At 40.9% G+C, this 20119-nt stretch overlaps 1 protein-coding gene across 8 annotated transcripts in view; it reads right to left on the reverse strand.

Moving 5' to 3' along the window:
* sorcs2 (sortilin-related VPS10 domain containing receptor 2) overlaps window positions 1–20119 on the reverse strand; it is a 342203-nt gene that overhangs the window by 16382 nt on the left and 305702 nt on the right. For all 8 annotated transcript variants that reach the window (XM_075451686.1, XM_075451687.1, XM_075451685.1 and 5 more), the window contains exons 11-14: window positions 14204–14306; window positions 12175–12251; window positions 11864–11955; window positions 6538–6645 (exon numbers count right to left, since the gene is read on the reverse strand). In XM_075451686.1, coding sequence (XP_075307801.1) covers window positions 6538–6645; window positions 11864–11955; window positions 12175–12251; window positions 14204–14306 — 380 coding nt within the window. The remainder of the gene's footprint in view (window positions 1–6537; window positions 6646–11863; window positions 11956–12174; window positions 12252–14203; window positions 14307–20119) is intronic.

The following is a 20119-nucleotide window of genomic DNA, read 5'->3' on the forward strand; positions in this document are numbered from 1 at the left end:
GAAGATCAAAGTTTCATTCTGACCACGTACGTTAATATGCTGCCAAATATTTGGCGGAAGATTGTAGTTTTCGGGATTGTAGCTCACACAAATGAATAACAAAGCTGGAACGCTGCTGTAAAACAGTGAGCAACATAAAAAAGGACCAACATCTCTGACATGGGAGGAAGCCAACCAACATGCACCCCTTATTGTCCTGTTACTTCCCATTAATATAAAGAATGCACGAGTATATTTTGGCTCCCCCGTATCTCTTAAGCTTTCTTTTTACAAAATAAGTATAAAAACAACGATTCGTATAAAGTTAGACTTTGAAATGAACATTGCATCCGTTTCATCCTGTTTGCTCACATTATCCATGGAATCCTTAACCGTAAAAGCTCTTCATGACATCGAGCTCATTCTTGCCCACCTCTCTCCCACAAAAAAGTCTAGATGGCTGCCTTCCCCAAGAACAATGAAACAAAACAACTATAAAACAAAACAATATGTAATATGATGAGTTAGCAGTTGTAAAAGTGCTTTGATGCTGCATCAAACACCTCTGGCTCCTAGAAAAAAAGGCCAATTGGATTTGTTACCTGCTTTCAGAACAAGTTTATGGTTTTTGGTTCAACTCTTCTTCTATGAAACATGATATTCAGTTAGTAAAACTAGGGTTCCATGTTGAGTATAACAGACAAAGCAGAGTCTATTCTAGGTGTGGACAAACTTGTAATAGACAAATGGGTAATGTATGGTAGAAGATCTGTATTTTTATCGCGGCTATTTTTTTTTCAGCTAGGTTTAAAGAATGCTTCATGATGTTTCTTATTCACCCGTTCACACATAGCAACAACAGGGCTGTACAGTAGACTTGGCATTCGCTGCCATTGGGAGCAAAATGTGGCTCCGTGTCTCGTTCAAAGACACTTTGGGATATGGAGAAGCCGTTGGGAGCTACGGAGGGGGGATTTCAAACCGTGACATTAGTGGGCAACCTGCTTTTCCACTTGGGCCACAGCCACTCATGGCGGCCTTGCAGCCGTATAGGCATGCATGCATTTCTGGGTTCTCAGTTCATAACTTGAAAATGTGGAGTCTAAAAAGCCAACGAGGAGCCTTATGTTTTAGGTGCGGTGTAAAGTCAGATTCTGCTTTTTTTTTAAAATTTTTTAAATCAGGTAATTTTTAGAAATTCTGAAACTAAAATTTTCATCTTTCAGAAAATAGAATAGGCAAAATAGTCTGAAAACACACATTTATTCATCTATATATATATATATATATATATATATAAAAAATTTATCCAGACATGAAAAATACTAAAAACAAATTTAATACCTTTTCATACTTTTCAATACAGTACTACGCGTTTGTCAGCAAAAGCCTCAATTATGTTAAGAATTATTAAATAAGTTGTTTTTAATCAAAGCACCCTGTGTATTTCACCAGCTCACTGTCCCTTTTGTAGCTCCCCTGGACTTTGACCGGTACCCAGAGCCTATGCAGATGTTACGGCTCGTACCACATGGCTGGCATTTGATTCCCGCTTAAATGTCGCAGCTCTTTCACATTCCCGCTCTCTCCATCAGATACTCCGTGTCCACTGATGCTCTCTTATAAAGATGAAAAAAAAGTCCAGGTTTATTTAAATCGCATTTATCTCTCATTTGTTGAGAATAGAATTTTTTTTGTTTCACATTTATCTCAGAAATCTGCACCTTACTCCAGAACAATCAGCGTGCTGATCCTTTGCATCCCACTCGGGTGTGCACTACTTTATTGTGTCATGATACTGCTCACTCGCACGTCTGACGCACGGCAAATGCAACACGCAGCAATTTTAAAGGGCAATTGCATTATCTCTGAGCGACATCCCACAAGCCTCAAGAGTTAATTTAGCAATTCTTCTTTTTCTAGTTCTGAATTGAAAACTGCGGAGCCACAAGAGCGCTATTAGTGGACAAACCACACTCCAATCAGCCTTGGGAAAACAAATCAACACTCATTTGCAGTTCGTCTCACTGAAAGTAAAGAGCTAATTATGAGACAACAAAAGTGCAGATGAGTTAAGAATTCATTTCCAGGAGACATTCCCCACAAAATGATATCTGATGGAGGTGTTCTCTGGAGGCTTGAAGAGTGTGTTTTCTGGCTGCGAGTGAAGTTTCTCGCCTCGCAGAGGGCAGGGAACTGAGGGGCAAACGGCTTAGCGGCTGCAGAATGAGCTGGCGGGATGATCTCATGCAGCAGCATGTGCAGTCGAAGCCCATTGTCAGTCTGTGCGGTCTCTGATTTGACCAGCTGTCATTAGTATGAGCTCTGCTCCCCCACCTGTCCTTGGTGCGAAGTCACTGCTCAAAGACTTCATTAAGGGATGGCAGACTGTGCCGTCGAAAATCGAAACTCCATGGCAAGGAAATGGACCCTGGCTAATCTGTCAGACATGAGCCGCCCTCAACAGCCCTCCTTGGCCACAGACCCTATCTCACTGGAGCCAGATGGGGAATGTATATAAATATACGTGTGTGTGTGTGTGTGTGTGTGTGTGTGTGTGTTTGACATGGCAGATACTGGTGAGTGAGGCTAAATGTTCAAACCTCTCACCCTTACGTGTCCGTCTATGTGTGTGTGTGTGTGTGTGTCCTGTGTATCCTCGCACATGTGTGACCATCTCTTTGCCCTTCTCAGCAGATTACAGCTGGAAGCCGGCCTTATCTGTGAGCCAGGGCCTGGAGCCTGAGATGATGTGACAAGTCTCACTCCAGCTAACTTACTGATGGAGGGATTAGGAAGAGATAAACAGACTTTACACCCATAAAGATTTGAACTCTTGAAGTTCAGCAGTTTAAAGACCAAAGTTACCGATTGCTGACATTGCCAGTCTTGAACATTAAGTCACGTCGACTGAGATTTGCATAAGCGAGTAATAGACAAAGAAGAAGAATGTTAAAACGACGTCACGAGAACAACGCGGAAACAAACTGTAAGCGAAAGAATTCATTTTTTGAAAGCTGTAAATATAAATCGGGGAGTTTATATTTTGTAGGGGGTCAAATATAGCAAATAAGACTCAACTTGATGATGTTCAGAGATAGGAAGACAGTGAAATGCCAGGGTTGGAAGAAAAGTTCTTGTTATGCCCACAGCATAATGTTTCCCCTCTCAGTTTTCCTTCCGATAGCTTTACGGATGACAGTGACCGTTTCTGACAGAAATGAAGTCTCTGTCTCTTCTGCACAAACCCAAGAGTTTAAAAATGTCATAAAACTGAAACACTGAAATTGCTGAAAATATGCAACGTTTTATGTAAATGTCAACAACTTTCAGCCTGGCATATCTGGTGTCTTCAGAAACTCTTGGGGCTTTGCCAGAAAGATTATTTATACTTTGTACAGTTGTGTCCCAGCAAAAAAACTGGAATGATTAGCCCACTAGCTGCCATCAATTTACTAACTAACTAATGATACATCATGCACAGGCCACTTGAAGTCCAACAGAAGCTAATGTTAGGTTTCCGTACTTTAAAGTTTTACTAGGAGTTTCCATCCTTTGTGGCCAAGTGTGATACTTCCTGGTACTTGCATGTAGGCCGATACAAGTGATCTCATTGAGACACAGAGTCTCATTCTCAAGAGATCCCTGTTCAGCATCTTAGCTTAATAAACATTTTCACAGTTAGTTTTAGGTGTCTAAACATGTTGGTGTGTGATTGCAGAAAAGTCGGGACAAATATAAAGAAATGCACTGGAAATATTAACAGTATTGAACTGAATTGAATTCAAGTGAACGTGACTGAATTTAAGAGAACTGAAATTAATTAAAGTGAACTGAAAAATACTTTATTATTCCAAGGGGGAAAAGTGTCTTTACAGCATAAAAACATAAATTATCATTGGCAAATTATACGAATTTTATTGTATATCTTTATACATTATAAAAAAGCCATTGCGCAGTTATTGCTGTGGGCAGGAATGACCTCCTGTAACATTCCTTGCTGCGGCAGAGCTGAAGAAGCCTCTGGCTGAACACACTTTGCTTTTTAATCACCATGTTATGAAGGTGTGCAAATCTGTAATTTTGTTCATTTGTTTAACCTTGATTTAATGGACCAAAGTCCAAAGAAATGGTTTTCAATATTTTTACTGACCACGTTAACTAAAATCGAGAATGTGATGCCCGTAACACACTCAACAAAGGTTGAGATAGTGGCATATTGATCACTGAATTACACGGGCCATCCTTTTAATTACACTTTTTAATCATTTGGGAACTGATGATTGTCACTTTTCATCCTCGGCTTTTACATTTGTATTTCCCCCAGACTTCCTGAATCTTTTCAAATATTATGCTCTCTAGGAGTTAAAATACCAACATTCTTTGCAACTTGGATTGAGAAATATGTTTATTACGTGATTTATGATTCTAGTATGAGATTTAACTCAAAATAGAAAGCCACAACCCATCCTTGCCTGGGAAGACTCTGCCAAGCATTTGGCAGATGCTCCTTATATAACCAATACTGACACCCTCACCTGTCACTAATTAGCCTGCTAACTGCAGAATCTTTTTACTCGTCCTTCTTTGCCTCTCTCTGAACGTTCATTTTTGTTTCTGGCATGAAATTTTAAGTGGCACTGGTCAATGTCTTTAATAACCAACTGAAATCAAATGGTTGGACCTGTGTCTCTGAAATAAGTGAAGTTTTTATTTTATTTTAGAATATATTCCTATATCTCTGCAACTGAGGCCTGTATTCTATCTATCTATCTATCTATCTATCTATCTATCTATCTATCTATCTATCTATCTATCTATCTATCTATCTATCTATCTATCTATCTATCTATCTATCTATCTATCTATCTATCTATCGATCTATCTATCTATCTATCTATCTATCGATCTACCTATCTATCTATCTATCTATCTATCTATCTATCTATCTATCTATCTATCTATCTATCTATCTATCGATCTATCTATCTATCTATCTATCTATCGATCTACCTATCTATCAGTTTCATACATTAGCATTACACAATTAACTCTGAAGTAATGGTAATGATGATTGGAATGCAACCTTTGTTGAAGCAGACCATTCTTTTTAATTAATACAAGTAATTTCAAGTGTAAATATGTCTTGGCATAAAGTCATGGCTAGATCTAGATTTATCCTCTTCTATAAGTAACTCAGCTCAACTGTGAGCGTATTCCATAGGACAGACAAAGCCAAAAACCACGGTGCTGGTGTGGCCAAAAATGCTGATTCCAAAGATGGAATTAGATGGAATCTCTTCTCTGACACTTAACCCTTTTGGTTCCGATCTGTAGAAATCAACTGTGGGTGTTTTTCTGTGCTTGCTCTTTTCCATGCAACACCAAGCCAAGCTAATTCCAAAGATTAAATTCTGGTTGTGTCTATAACGTTGTTTCTATGCCATCAACTTACAAAAATGTCAAGAATAGCTAGATAAATACTTTATTGATCCTGAAGGAAATTTGTGAAAGAGAACCCCAACCAAACTGGCGTACTGGTCTTAGCTTTGTGTTGCATGGAAAAGAACGAGTATAGAAAAAACACCCACAGTTGACTTCTATGGATCGGAACCAAAGGGTTAAGTGTCAGAGAAGAGAAAAAAAACAGAGAGGGATGGAGGCCTTGGAGAAAACTGGGCTCCCTTTTACTTTCAAACTCTTATGCAATGGCAATCTATAGATGAAGAGAGATAGAGGGGCTTTGAGGGAAATCAGGAGTGAGACCAGCTGCTGTCAGCACCACGAAATTGGGTGCTCCGCTCCAACAGATCGCGAAGGAATTGTTGTGATGGAAGAGAAACTCGAGCCGTCTTGAATAAGTGTGCAGCCTGGTAGATTCTGTCAGATAACCTATTAGAAACCGAGCAAAGAGCAGGGACTGTGAAGGGAGTTCTAAGAGCTGAGATGGGCAGTTCATCTTTTGGTATCATTTGGCAAAAATATCGTAAATAACCTTTTAACTTATTGTAATTCAAGTGGTCTGAAATAACAAAATAGACTTCTGCAACCCCTCTTGATGCATTTCTCAGGCTTTTGAAAATCTAGAACATGAGAGAATATGGCCAAGCAAGATCAAGTGAGCTAGTACGCCAGAGTAAAAAAATCTTTATTGGGAGAACATGGTGGATGAGGCGCTTAAATGACAGATTTGGATTCCTGTTGATGCTGATCTATTTTTAGCAAGTTTGAACTGCCGGCAAAAGCCTGTGTGAAGAAAAAAAACAAAAAGAAAAGCGGCAGGGGGAAGGCTGTATTTTCAGTTTCATTACTTTCTTTTTTTCCATCTGTCTGCCTATCCCGGCTTCAAACCACAGCAATAAGGAATACAATGTACTTAACTTTATCTTCCAGTTTTCTCAGCTGTAAACACAGTTAAAATTGCAGCCATTTTCTTGGTCTTTCAAGTTTTCAGATGATTTCTATTGAATTCGGCTCTACTTATGTGGATGTGGGTTTCCTAGAAGCAGTCCTTGAATTTCACACTGCCATTTTTCATTCATTTTTTTTTGCACTCACGTCATAACCAGGGTCTCATCTCCCGGCTCGCTCAGGAGTCCATCGACGAACACGGAGGTGCTGGTGAAGTTGTGAACGTTCCATGTATGTCCTTCGTCGATACTAAACCTGAGGAGAAAGAGGAGGATGACTGTCAAACTGTCTTCCGATGAAGCAATTCCCCAATATGTCTACATGACAACAAGAAAAAAGCTTTAGTCTGACCAAATCCAGACTTTTAAAATATTTATGGACCAAAACAATGCCTATGTGCCGCAGTTCCCATCCAATACGCAGAAGAAGAAGCCGATAACAACAAAGAATAACCAGGGGGAGTAGAATGCAACTTTTAGTCGATTTATTAAAGCGTAACTTTACATGAAACATTTAATGCCCTTCTGTACCTCACATTTTTTTACGAGACACTGTATCTCACTCAGACGTCGTGGAAGTAAACCTGCCTGAGCCATTTTCACCACTCGGCTTAAAAATAAAAATTGCAAAAATAGAGATTCTGTTAATCAATTTTTCAAATTTTGATATAAAGTAACACACCAAGTGTTTGTGAAAACACAAAATGAAAAATACAAAGAAACAAAAAAAATTATCAAACCAGTTTTATTTGTTTTTTTTTTTTGCTTTTTTTCCTCCTCACCTGCTCATGAAAACATACTGACCGACTTTACAAGCCTTACACTTGTCTTACTATTATAATGTCTGTTGCATGAGCCATGGCATTCACAGAGGCCGAGTCCCTCAAGGACTGTGTCAGAGAGGAATTAGTTTTGCCGAGATTCAAAATATGGTAAATGTCTGGACGTCTCCAGGCTTTTCAATCATTTTTATTGTCTTGTAGTTAGTCTCTTGGCCTTTGAGTCACAGCTGATCAGCAGTGGGATACACTGACCAGAAAAGTGCATGTAATGACGGCGGAGTAGCGCAGACTTTGCAAGTGACCAAAGGTGTAAAATTTACAATATAAGGCGTTTGCATGAACTGCTATGAATTTTTAAGGCTTGAATTGTTTTAGATAGTGAAAATTTGCTTCTGTCCTCCCTGTTCTCAGTTGTTATTAGCTTAGCTCCCCCGCCAGAATTACTTTTTGCTTCTCCAAACTGAGAGCGCTCTGAGCGCTGACTAATGCAAGCAAGGCACTGATTACTCATCACACAACCCAACCTAAAATAATAAAAACAAAAGATAAAACACAAAATGCTGCTTTAAGCTAAGCTAAGTTAGCCACTTTTTTCACCTCTAACTGGATTTGGTTAGCAAGCTAGCTTCATGCTGGCGTGCATTTGTCAAACACATCAATTAGTTCTTAATTTAAAAGCCTTTTATTTTCTAACTTTGCACTTTATACTAAACTAAACTTTGCCTTTATAACCACAGAATTATTCCATCAAAAGAAACACTCCAATATAGCAAAATAACAATGATTTTTAAGATGAATGCTTTCAATATCCGCCAAAAAGGATAATCTTTCCTGCGTCTGTGTTTGGCAGTTGTTTCCCAACTCAAAAGAAGAAGTCTGTAATAAACAAGAAGAGCCATCTACTCTGCTTTATTTACTGTATTGACAACTTCAGTAGTCAGTGTGCAGCTGAGCTGAAGAAGTGTGACTGCGGGATGGAGAGGGATCAGTATGGACTCAAACAGTATCCAGCTCACACTGCAGGTTGGGTGTTTCAGTGATGTTCTCACAGGGACTACATTAAGATAATCAGCAGTAAACATGCACATTGAGAAAAAAAAACAGGACGGATAAACAAAGGTACCTAAGAGGCTGCTGCGAAGCCTAATTACGCCTCAAACAAAGAGTTGTTGATTCCAACAACGTCTGAGGCTCCTTCCTGACACCAGCGTGAGCTGGTTTCTGTGTCTGGTGGCTTTGTAATTGTCTGAAATGAATGGAGCCTTCTCCCATCTGTGCGTTTCTTGGAAAGCAGGTTTTGATTTTCCTAACCCACGTTATTTCCATTCTGTCCGCAACTTCCTCTGTAAATCGGAGACACAGAGATCCTGGAGAGAGATTAAGGAAGCGGCGTGATGCAACCAGGAGCCTTTGATGGCAGGTTTTTAAGCCGGTCTCTGGGTGTGGTCTTTTAGATAATGATCAGACGTTGCACTCCAACATCACTTTGTTGGAAGCATTCTGAGACCTAGAATGTCTCGATGTTGGACAATCAATCATTCATCAGTGACTGCAGACGAGTTAACACTGAGTGAGGCTTCAAAGAATATTGTCATCTCATTTCTTAGCTTTTTCAGAAATAACTGATATAAATGTTTTGTTTGAGCATACAAAGACCATGTGTGCTGTTGTCCAAGTGGATATGAATCAAATATAGCTACAATGTTTTTAGCTGCACATAAATATCCTGATCCTTCTTGGAAACGTGGCGTGGTTTCTTTTGAGCGTCATGTCTTTAAATTGCTGCACAATGCTTTTTGACATACGTTGAAGACCAGTTGGAGCGGCAGCAATGAAAAGGAATCTGCTTCACTGGAAGATTGTAGCATTTTACAATAAAGGGATGAGACAAATCGGTACAAAATCCTTCAAAACAACTCCTGTTCCATGATTAGTTTTTTTTTTTTTTGGCCTGACAACAATCCTCTTTACTCATCTGAAATGAGGTGCTTGAAAAACACAACACTCCAGTCTATTACAGAACGGCTTATGCTTCCACATCTCTCTGCGGCTCTTTTCAGGATCCCTTTCACCACTCTAAGGAGCCTCTGGGGTTATGTTAAGAACTTCATGTCATCTCAAAGGTCAATTCATTTAGGTTTGTGATAGATGTTTTCTCTATTACTTCCCTTATCTTGCAATATCTCAATATTTAATTCCGATTTATGAAGGTAAGATAACATCTTGCTGAACTTGAAATGGTCTGAAATGGGAGCAACATGGTGTCTCTTTCAACTGTCGATGTTATGTAGAAGGTAAATGGATTAGCTCATACTATATGTGGTTATATATACATATATATATATATATATTTATATTAGGGCTGGGCAACAATTAAAATTTTTAATATAATTAATCACACGATTTCCCTGATTAATCGCGATTCATCGCATTTGTACGCAAAATCCAAAAATGAATTCAAAAGTAGTGTATAGCTTTTAGCATTTAGTTTTATTTTAAATGTTCTGCCATATGAATGAAAGTGCCATAACAATTGTTGTGCAAACACACTTTTAACATCAGCATCTTTATGTAGTTTTTATGTAGAAGCCTCGCTCCACTGTCTGTTTCCTTGAATGACTTGCTGCTATCAGTTGTGTGTTTTGCCTTTAAGTGATATTTTAGACTGGAACTACTACGGTGAGAAGACAATTCAACTTGGCAGTGTTTACAGATGACTTTGGTTCTGTCGACTCCGCCGTCTGGAAGAACTTTAAAATGAAAATGGCCGAGTAAAAATTCCGTACCCTTCTCCATGTTTGGTGGATCCGCCAATTACTTTCTTTTCCGGTTCCACGGCAGACAGCAACAGACTTTTACAAAATAAAAGCCTGTGAGCAACAGAGTTTTACAATAATAAAATTATTAATAAAACAGGGGTGGTCAGTGGTGTAGTGGGTTGAGCTGGCGCCCCATGTACAACTGCAGCTGGCCCCGGTTGGAGTCCTACATCGGACGGCCCAGTGCTGCATATTGTTCCCCCCCTCTCTGCCCCATGCTTCCTGTCTCTCGGAACTTTCCTATCCATTAAAGGCGCAAAAGTCCAAAAAATAATTAAAAAAAAATACTAATAAAAAGAAAACTGCGTTAATGCACGATAAAATATTTATCGGCGTTAAATAATTAACGAGTTAACGCGATAATAACGAGTTAACTCGCCCAGCCCTAGTATATATATATATATATATATATATATATATCTGTATATGTGGCTTGTGCTTAACATTTCTCTGAACTTGCTTTGTGTGCTGGTTTGGTCTCAGGGCAATGAGCGTGGAGCTCCATTCAAACAAGGCGCCATGCGAACAGGTGTCTTCGTAGCAACATAAAACTAACAGATGCAGACTAAACATCTGAGGTAAGTTTGCAGCGATAAAACGGCCGCGCTTGAATCATCAACTTATATGAATGTGTGGGAAGGGCTGATATAAGAGTCTGACCCTGGTACCAATCTGAAGGTATCTGATGGCATCTGTGGGAAGCAGGCTCGTTCCACAGAGAAACCACCTCCCAGCTCACAGGGCCCAAAGGATCAGTTACTGTCCGTGCACCAAACACTCCATTACACACTCAGACGCTCTTTGTTCACGCCCTGACTGGTCAGAGGAGGAACAACTCAATATTACAGAAGTGGTCCTGATGTGTATGGCTGTGGACCGTTTATCTTACAACAAACAAGATGTCCACATTGTAGAGATTGGGGAAAATAGTAGATTCTCATCTCTGTAGGGTCTTTCTTCAGCTCCCTCCACAGAGCATCCAAGTATGTCTGTTTGCGACCTGCAGACGGCACATCCAGCTCAATTCCAACTGCGGTTTGACCGGTTAGGATGAGGTGTTAGTGGGCGTGGTTTGTTTGTTGTTGTTGTTGTTTTCCCATGGGTTAGGGTTAGGGTTAGGGTCTTGTGTTCTCCCTTTTCCTGCTTCATATTTTTCAAACTTCTTATCCTCCTGCCTCCTGCTTATGAGTCCGCATTTGGGTTTTTCACAAGTGCACAAACCTTGACACTTTGAAGGCATGCCAAGTCCCCTTTTACTTCCGCAGGTTGCTGGAGCCGTTTGAACTGAGCGTGCCACGTGATGACCTTTCTGACTTTTGGAAAAATCTGATGTTCCGTTATTGGCTGGCTAACAGCACAACCTATTGATCACAACGACCTCCCATCTGTTTTCTATCTATTGAAGGCCCAAAATAGCTGCCCTGTTTGGAGACACCTCCGCAGTTCATGCAGACTAAACAGTTGGCAGGAAATCCAGAAATGACTAAAATAAGGCCGTAAACATCTCACTTTTAATTTCACACAATTCACCGTTTCTTTCTTTCTGTTTTTTTTACTTGTCGCCCATCATTTGGAACCGTTCTTCTATCTCTTAGTTTTGTTATTAGGCCAGTTGGAGCCCTCAGAATTTTACCAGCTCATTGATTGGCTGACAAAAGGCTTCCAATGGACAATCCAAATGTTTCCAAAAAAAAATTCCAGATGAATAACTGAATCATATCATTTCAGAGGTGTGTGAAACTGAAAGATTTTAGTGAAAAGAACAATGAACAATCACACAATCAGCAATGCCTTACAGTAGCAGGAACTAGTATATAGTTGGTCAGTACAATGAATATAATCCTAAAATATTATGATATATATTATGTCTTACTTGAGTATCTTGAGAGGAATAGAGGTGTCCTTTATGGCAACAATGACCCCACCATGGTCCAGATACAGGATATGATGTTCCTCTTCGAAAACCTTCAAGAGGGAACATAAAGTGTTGGAAATGCTGTCACGTATTAAATCATTAGAGTGTGTTCATCTTGATGAGCCGTGAAAAAGCACTTTGACACTGTCATACTCTGGTGTAAAAGAAAAGTGGACAGGTATAAAACTGGATTTGAAAATCTCTTTCGATTCTTCTCAGAGCAGAGAAAGAGGAGGTGAGGGGGAGAACCAAGGGAGGACACGATGTACCTGTCTCCATGTCTTCCCGCAGTCTGAGGTGATGTACATCTCCTCCTTATATTCCACCAGCTTGGAGCCAAGGTTACCTGAGGGAAAGACGAAGAACCTTCCATCAGACAGGGAGGCCAAGCAGGTGCGCACGAGTTTAGACATGAGCAAAAGCGAGTGAAATATGTAGAAAGAAGGACTTTCAATGATCAAAAGCCAGCCACGAACATTTCAGCGGCCAGATGCGACTCACAAAAATCTGCTTTTAGGATCCATTTCACTCTGAGCAAACAAATAGACAAGCATGGGCCAATTTACAAAAAAACAAGATCGATGACATGCCCTCCATCTTTCAGTTTCGACCTACCGTTTTTATTTTTTGCCAAACCTTTATAGAAAGGAGTTTCTAGCAGAAACTGGTTGCCACAGAAAATGTAAAGGCATGACAACGATGGCTCATTTTCTCTCTCCCGGGCAGACACAGGCAGCTCACCGACTTATAGTTTTCAGGAGTTTTGTGTTCATCTCATCGTTTTACTTTTTTTTTTTCGCTTTCTTTCAGCACAAACAAACACATTAAGGTGTTGAATAAATAAAATGCACTTGGTTCAACGACCTGTGTGTTTGGGTGGAGGGAGTGGTTTTATGCTCCATCGCCGCACAGACAGAATAAAACATTCAGGCCTCTCTCTCTGGAGGAGCATTACATGAGCCGTGTGAAATGGCTTCCTCTAATAGAGTGTCACTGTGGAACCATTCAAATGTAAGTAAAACAGAATTAAAATGTAATAGAAAGAAAGGGAAAAGAAAAAAAACTTTCATCTGTTTTAATGTAAACTCAGCAACCTAAATCCCAAAAAATGACATGGAGACATGTTCAGTCTACTTTAGTCACACTCAGAGGGTTTGTGCTATGAGGGAAGTTCTTTGTGTTTGTAGGCTCGACATTATCTGCATCTCCTCTCAAAGATAACAGTTATGGCTACGATCTCTCTATTTATGCTCTCATGAAATGGGTGTTTCACATGCTGATTTAAGCTTCTTCTGCACAAATTACACCAGTCACCTGGCACTTTGTCCATTAAAACAGCAGCTCTGTCTGGTGCTGCCCCATTATAATGTGGAAATCACACAAGTCATTGAGCTAATCAAGGGGAAATCTTATTGATCGAATTCTCTCTGACACGTAGGCCTGGACTTTTTTTTTTTTTTTTTCCCTAATCGGAGATCGGCCATACAGAACAGACTTGGTCATTCGGGACAAGATAGAACCTGAAAACTTCTTTCAGCAAGTTCTTGATTCAACACATTTAACTTGTGTTTCCCTGTTCCAACAGGTATTCTTTGAATGGTGTTACAATGTTTTTTCCCCCTCTTTTCTTTCTTCTCAGACCCCAGCTGAGCGAGGCAGATGGCCACCCTTCCTGAGTCTGGTTCTGCCAGAGGTTTCTTCCTGTTAAAAGGGAGTCGTTCCTCTCCACTGTCGCCTCAGGCACGCTCAGGACGGGAGATTGGACTGAAGACAAGTTTCGGTGCAATCTGTTGGTTTCCTTAGCTAGGAAATTGTTTTTGAATTGGCTCTATATGAATGAATTAATTGGATTATTTTTAAATGAATTATGATTACAATGAATTGAATTCCAATTGGCTTGAATTGGACTTTATTATCTAAGTGGCTTGAGATGACATTTGTTGAATTTGGTGCTATATAAATAAAACTGAATTGGTTCCACAAAAACATGTTCTCTCATGACATCATTTTACAAGGCACCTCAGCTGCATCCGGCGCTTAGGGCACCCCAAGGTGATCACGATTGGTCTAAAGAAATTCAAACAAGCCAATCGTGTCCCTCCCCCTGGATTTTAAGGCAGTGCAAGCCAGACCATTCTCCAGTGCTGTGCAGAGATAAGTCCGACTATGCTGAGTAAACCGAGTTTTGTTTACAGCACGTTAAATACAGTGGGTGAAATGTAAAATGCATCACATATATCTGCCGTGTGGAAGATCACACAGTAAAAAAAAAACACATATAAGAATCTTTAGACTCACCAGCACCCATGATGAGACCTGGAGCCGAGTCTTTAGTGTGGACAGTCCCGGACACATAGGGGTTGTCTGCCCAGCGCAAGTGGAGGTGGAGGTGGCAATCCGGCTGCAGCAGAGACACAGCGCATACACCAATCCTTCATCAAGTGGAGTGTTGCATTGTGTGCGTGTGAAACAACAGATTTCAAAGACAGAGTGTAGCCCAGAGTGCTTCAGTGAAACGGTCGGTGAAGCAGTCACTCAGCCGTGTTTAATGTGCCTTTACTACGCGGATACCAGATAATCCTCCTGCAAATGCAGCTCAGCGCAGGGATTTAGTCCCGTTAATCAAATTTAATGTACACAGAAATATTTTAAGGGAGCTAATTCAATCAAAATGAGAGTATCAACCACATTCATCAGGGGAGAAGCTTCGTTAATCAGGCGCTGACGGAAGTCCAATCTATAATGGACCGGACGATACTTTTAGAACCAGTCTGTGGCTCATTCGACTCTTCTCCTATTGCAGTCACAGGCACCTTGACCTCAGTTCAAGGGGAACACTTAATACCCGTTTGTCTTCTGTGGGTTAGACGGTAATTTGTTGTGCTTTCAGTATTGGGTTACCACATTCAGACACGAAGATAAACCTCCCCTCTGTGTAGGATCATTACTCTAAGCCATTCTCCAACAGGTGAAGAGATAATGAAACCAGTTTCCAGTGTTTGTGTGATAAGCTGCGACGTTAGATAGCACATCGACTACTGCTGTGATTTGTTGTGTCACTAAAGCGATACAGTATGTGCCATGTCAGAATTTGAAATGAAGCTCTCTGTGCCTGATAGATGCGACCTAAATCCAGGGGAGCTGCCCATTTTTTTTCTCCCTGCAAGGTAATTCTGTTGAGGTATGGATGAGACCCAAAGGAAGGCAAGGTCAGTGTCAGAGATCCAACTCCTTTTGTGCGTCTTAACAGCAGAAAATGAATCTTGAACAGATGTCTCCATCTCCCCTCATATTTGTCAGCTGACGTGACGGATAGTTCAAATAAGGTACCAGACTTGCTCCCCCTCTATCTTTCAGCCAGCTGTGATGTATGGGTATCAGACCACGAGTGACTCGCAGCTCTTCACTGTGTAACCCTGCGGCGGCGGCTTTGACAAGATGGATGACAGCTGCAGTAGGCAGGCATCTCACACACATCCCTCAAAGTGAAGCGCTCATCCTATCTCCGTCTTACTTTGTGTTCGCAATCTGACCAACCTGGGGGGGGGGGGGGGTCTTCATGCAGTGACTGATGGTTCTACATGTACATGATTCCGGATACAAAGACTTGAACTAACTGTGTTGTAGTATACAGTGTACTACACCACAGTGACAGAATGCTGTAAATACAAGTACATGACTGGTTAAAACTGAGGTGAGGCCAGAAGATGACTCGCTGACATTTTACAGCACTACCACTGCACTGATTAACTGCGCATTAAAAGTAACCAGTTAAGGTTAGGCATTAAAATACTTGGTGAAGGTTAGGAAAACTGCTTAGGCGCTCAGTGGCCAAAGTTTTCTAAACTGCCTTGGCAACATGTCCTTCAACTAGTACCTTGCACGATCTAAGGTGACGCTTTGTGGATATCCTCTGCATTAGCAACCAATGCAGCAGGCTCCTAAGAAAGCCTCAGTCTGCGACAGGTTGGGAGTGAGAACACATTTATAATTTGTATCGGCACCTTTATTCTTTAACAGCCTCTCAGACAAGCTTTCCGTCATTTCTTTAAGTAGAGTTCAGGAATAGTTCTCCAGGCTTGTTGAAGGACATCCAAAAACTCTTCTTTGGATGTGGGCTGCCTTTTGTCTTGTTCTCTGTCAGGATGACCCCACACTGCTTCAGTAATGTTGAGCTCCGGGCTCTAGGGAGGATTCATCCCTCCATGAGACCCGTTGCTACTGATTTTCAGTCCAGTTCTTGTGTCATTTGGCACAGCTCAGCCTTTTCTCCCTGTTTCCCTTCCTTATAAATGGCTTTGTGACAGCCACCCTTCCATGGAAACCATTTCTGATGTGGGTTCAATGAACAGCAGATGGATCAACTGAAGGTCCAGATGCATCTCTCAGGTCCTGTGTCAGGTCTTTGCTTTTTATTAAGGACATCCTTTCACATACTGTTCATCTGTTGCAGATTTTTTTAGGCCTTCCACTTCTCCTTTTGTTCTTCACTTTGTCCAGTTTCCTCAATCTTTTTTAAGGATATGCAAAGTTTTCAGCTGAAGCTCTTTGAGAATCATCTTGTTTGTGCAAAATTACTGTTTTATGTCTGTCAAACGGTTTTATCTTTAGCGTTACTCATAGATGCAACCAAAGAAATGGGAACAAATGATGCGTCTTTGTGCATCACTGCTCATAATACAGAACCTAAAGATGCAATTTGAAATGTATTTCTTTGGTAAGTTATCTGTTGTTGTTGTGAAGACACAACACTGGTACATTCATCGAGTTCAGCACCTTTTTCATGCTTGAATGCTTAATAGGTGAGTTTTAAGTGGCTCAGGTACAAGGACTGAACTGAAAATGGGTGAAAAAGCAGCCAACGTCCAAAGAACAACTGCAACACCTTCAAAAAGTCTATTAATCAAGACCACTTTAAAAGATTAGAAGAGAGTCTGACTTCATGAAAACAAAACAGAAAGAAGGTAGGCGTTGATCAAGACTGTACCTCTCTAATTAACACTTTTTATAGCCCAAAGGTGTCATTTTCAGCTGAAAATACACACTAGAATAAAACTGGCTACATGAAAACTGCACTTTCTTTATCCTCACTAACTACAGAAACAGCGTAATGTAAACAGTTCTGTTACTGTATTTTATGAAAGATGAGCTCATTTTCAAAAGGCAAAAAGTTAAAGATGAAACAATCTTTAAAAAAAAACAAAAAACATCAACGTTTTATTTTTATAATAGTAGTTGGTGAGACATGAGATACATCTATTGAGGTCTCAGGAGGTAGAGTTGTTGTCTGTCAATCAGAAGATTAGTGGTTGAATTAACAGCGTGCCTGGGGTAAAGTGTTTTGAGTGGTCAACAAGACTATAAATGCCGTCCATTTACTGTTCAATTAGCTTTTTAAGGCTGTGGCTCGTTTACTGTTATTGGAGAAGGCAGAAGGCAGCCTTCACAGATTTATGGACAATGAGACCTGAAGCACTGTCCCAACAATCAGCAGCCAAACGTTCATCTGAGGTGCATCTGTCTGGAGTTTACAAAGTAATATTTTTCCTGTGTCCTCACCACCAAATTTGGCAAAAAAAAAAAGGATTAGCAGATGAGCACCTAAACATGTTTGACACATTGTGGAAACAAAACCAATGGAGTAATGAAAAGAACAGCTCTCCAATTGCAAATCTCCAATCTTGCTTTGGGCCATGTTCTGCAAGCCTGAGGCACGGGGAGTTTCCCACTGGTAGAGGGATGCTTGGATTCAAAGCAAGCAGTAAAGGTTTTACTGACTGGCTTCTACAACAGAGTAATGCCACTATGTAACTTTAAATCCACAGTGGAAGGTTTTGCCCTCACAGACCCCCCAATCAAAACATCCGGGTAAAGGACTCATTGGAGAATGCAGGCAAGAAGAACCAAGAAACAAAAGTACTGAACAACTACCGGCCCATATCAAACCTGCCATTCTTAGGCAAAGTCCTAGAAAAAGTTGTATACCAACAGCTTAGTGACTTTCTCCTGTCTAACAATGCTTTTGATACTTTCCAATCAGGCTTTAGGCCCCACCACAGCACTGAAACAGCTCTGATCAAGGTGACAAATGACATCCGCCTGAACACAGATGCAAGTAGAGTCACAGTCTTAGTTCTGCTGGACCTGAGTGCTGCCTTTGACACAGTTGACCATGCGATCTTATTACAGAGGTTAGAAGACTGGGTGGGAATCTCTGGTTGTGCTTTAAACTGGTTCAAGTCCTATCTGGAGGACAGGAAATATTTTGTTGAAATTGGTAACTGTGTCTCAGACCAAATGGCTATGACCTGTGGGGTTCCCCAGGGCTCAATCCTGGGACCCGTATTGTTCAATCTGTACATGCTTCCACTAGGCCAGCTAATACGCAGCTATAATGTGTCCTACCACAATTATGCAGATGACACTCAGATCTACGTGTCACTGACGGCAGGAGAACACGGGCCTGTAGATACACTGTGTCACTGCATCGAACAGATCAGTGTGTGGATGCAAAACAATTTCCTCCAGCTAAACTCAGACAAAACTGAAATCATTGTCTGTGGCCCACAGAAACAAAGAGAAAGTGTTATCAGTCACCTTGAGACTCTCTCTCTAAAACCTAACTATCAAGTTAGAAATCTCGGGGTAATATTGGACTCAGACCTGAACTTTAACAGCCACATTAAATCTGTAACATCAGCAGCTTTTTACCATCTAAAAAACATTGCCAGAATCAAAGGAATAGTGTCTAAACCAGACTTAGAGAGACTGATCCATGTGTTTGTCTCCAGCAGGTTAGACTACTGTAACGGCCTGCTCACTGGGCTCTAAACGGGCTGTAAGACAGCTGCAGTACATCCAGAACGCTGCTGCTCGAGTCCTGACTAGAACCAGGAAATACGACCATATTAGTCCAGTGCTCAGGTCTCTGCACTGGCTTCCTGTCGCTCAGAGAATAGACTTTAAAACAGCTCTGCTTGTGTACAAGTCTCTTCATGGTCAAGCGCCAAAGTACATCTCTGACATGTTAGAGCCATATGAACCAACTCGGGCTCTGAGAACTTCAGGGAGGGGTCTCCTGCTGGTGCCCAGAGTCAGGACTAAACAAGGTGAGGCTGCGTTTCAGTTTTATGCTCCTAAAATCTGGAACAGTCTTCCAGAAGATGTGAGATAGGCCTCAACTCTGACAATGTTTAAATCCAGGCTGAAAACAGTTCTATTTAGCTGTGCATATGACACCTGAAAGTATTTTATCTGCACTCTTCACTTTTTAATTAATTAATGATTATTTTAATGGGTTTTAAATTTCTTTCTTTTTTAATTTCTTTCTTTTATTTTTTTTATTCCTTTTTAATGGTTTTATTGCCTTCTTGTGATTTTATGTAGCTGTAAAGCACTTTAAATTGCCCTGTGTATGAATTGTGCTCTATAAATAAAATTGCCTTGCCTTGCCTTGCCTTGCCTTGCCTTGCCTTTGGACAGAGCAGTTCTAAGAACGCAGTTCTAAGAACGCAGTTCTAAGAACGCAGTTCTAAGAACGCAGTTCTAAGAACGCAGTTCTAAGAACGCAGTTCTAAGAACGCAGTTCTAAGAACGCAGTTCTAAGAACGCAGTTCTAAGAACGCAGTTCTAAGAACGCAGTTCTAAGAACGGTCCACCTGGAATTCCGTTCTATGAACTGTCTCATTTTGCATTCGCACATGAGTCGGTACCTTGATTGGGACTGATGCGACGCAACCGTCTGCGACAGTGACGTGTTACTTTAGCGCCACATTCAACAGCAAAACAAAACAAAACAAAACAAAACCCGCCAAAAGTAAGGAGAGAAGAAAAAAACACCACCAAGAAAGCTATCGTGTTCGTGGTCTGCATGATGGTGATATTAATCATGGACGATCACATCGGGCGTCCAACATCGAGGCTGGAAGAGCTCAGAGAGAGAGTCAGGAGATGAAGAATTGAGATGGGAGAGGAAGATGAAGGCAGGTGATACTTCCTCATTTCATTAAGGAAGGAAGGAGAGCAGAGCGCCGCAGACAAAGGAGACGGCGTGCAAGTTTAACTTATTAAACACGCGCCGGTTGTGTCTGTGTCGTAGGAGTAAACATTTCAGCCGTTATTCTACTGTTTGCGTTGAGCAGATTAGGGACATGAAGAAGCGGAAATCTGACAAGGGGCGCAGCTGCCAACCACCAAACGCCTATGTCATATGTG

The sequence above is a fragment of the Odontesthes bonariensis genome, chromosome 19 (genome assembly GCF_027942865.1).
Source record: "Odontesthes bonariensis isolate fOdoBon6 chromosome 19, fOdoBon6.hap1, whole genome shotgun sequence".
Classification (NCBI taxonomy): domain Eukaryota; kingdom Metazoa; phylum Chordata; class Actinopteri; order Atheriniformes; family Atherinopsidae; genus Odontesthes; species Odontesthes bonariensis.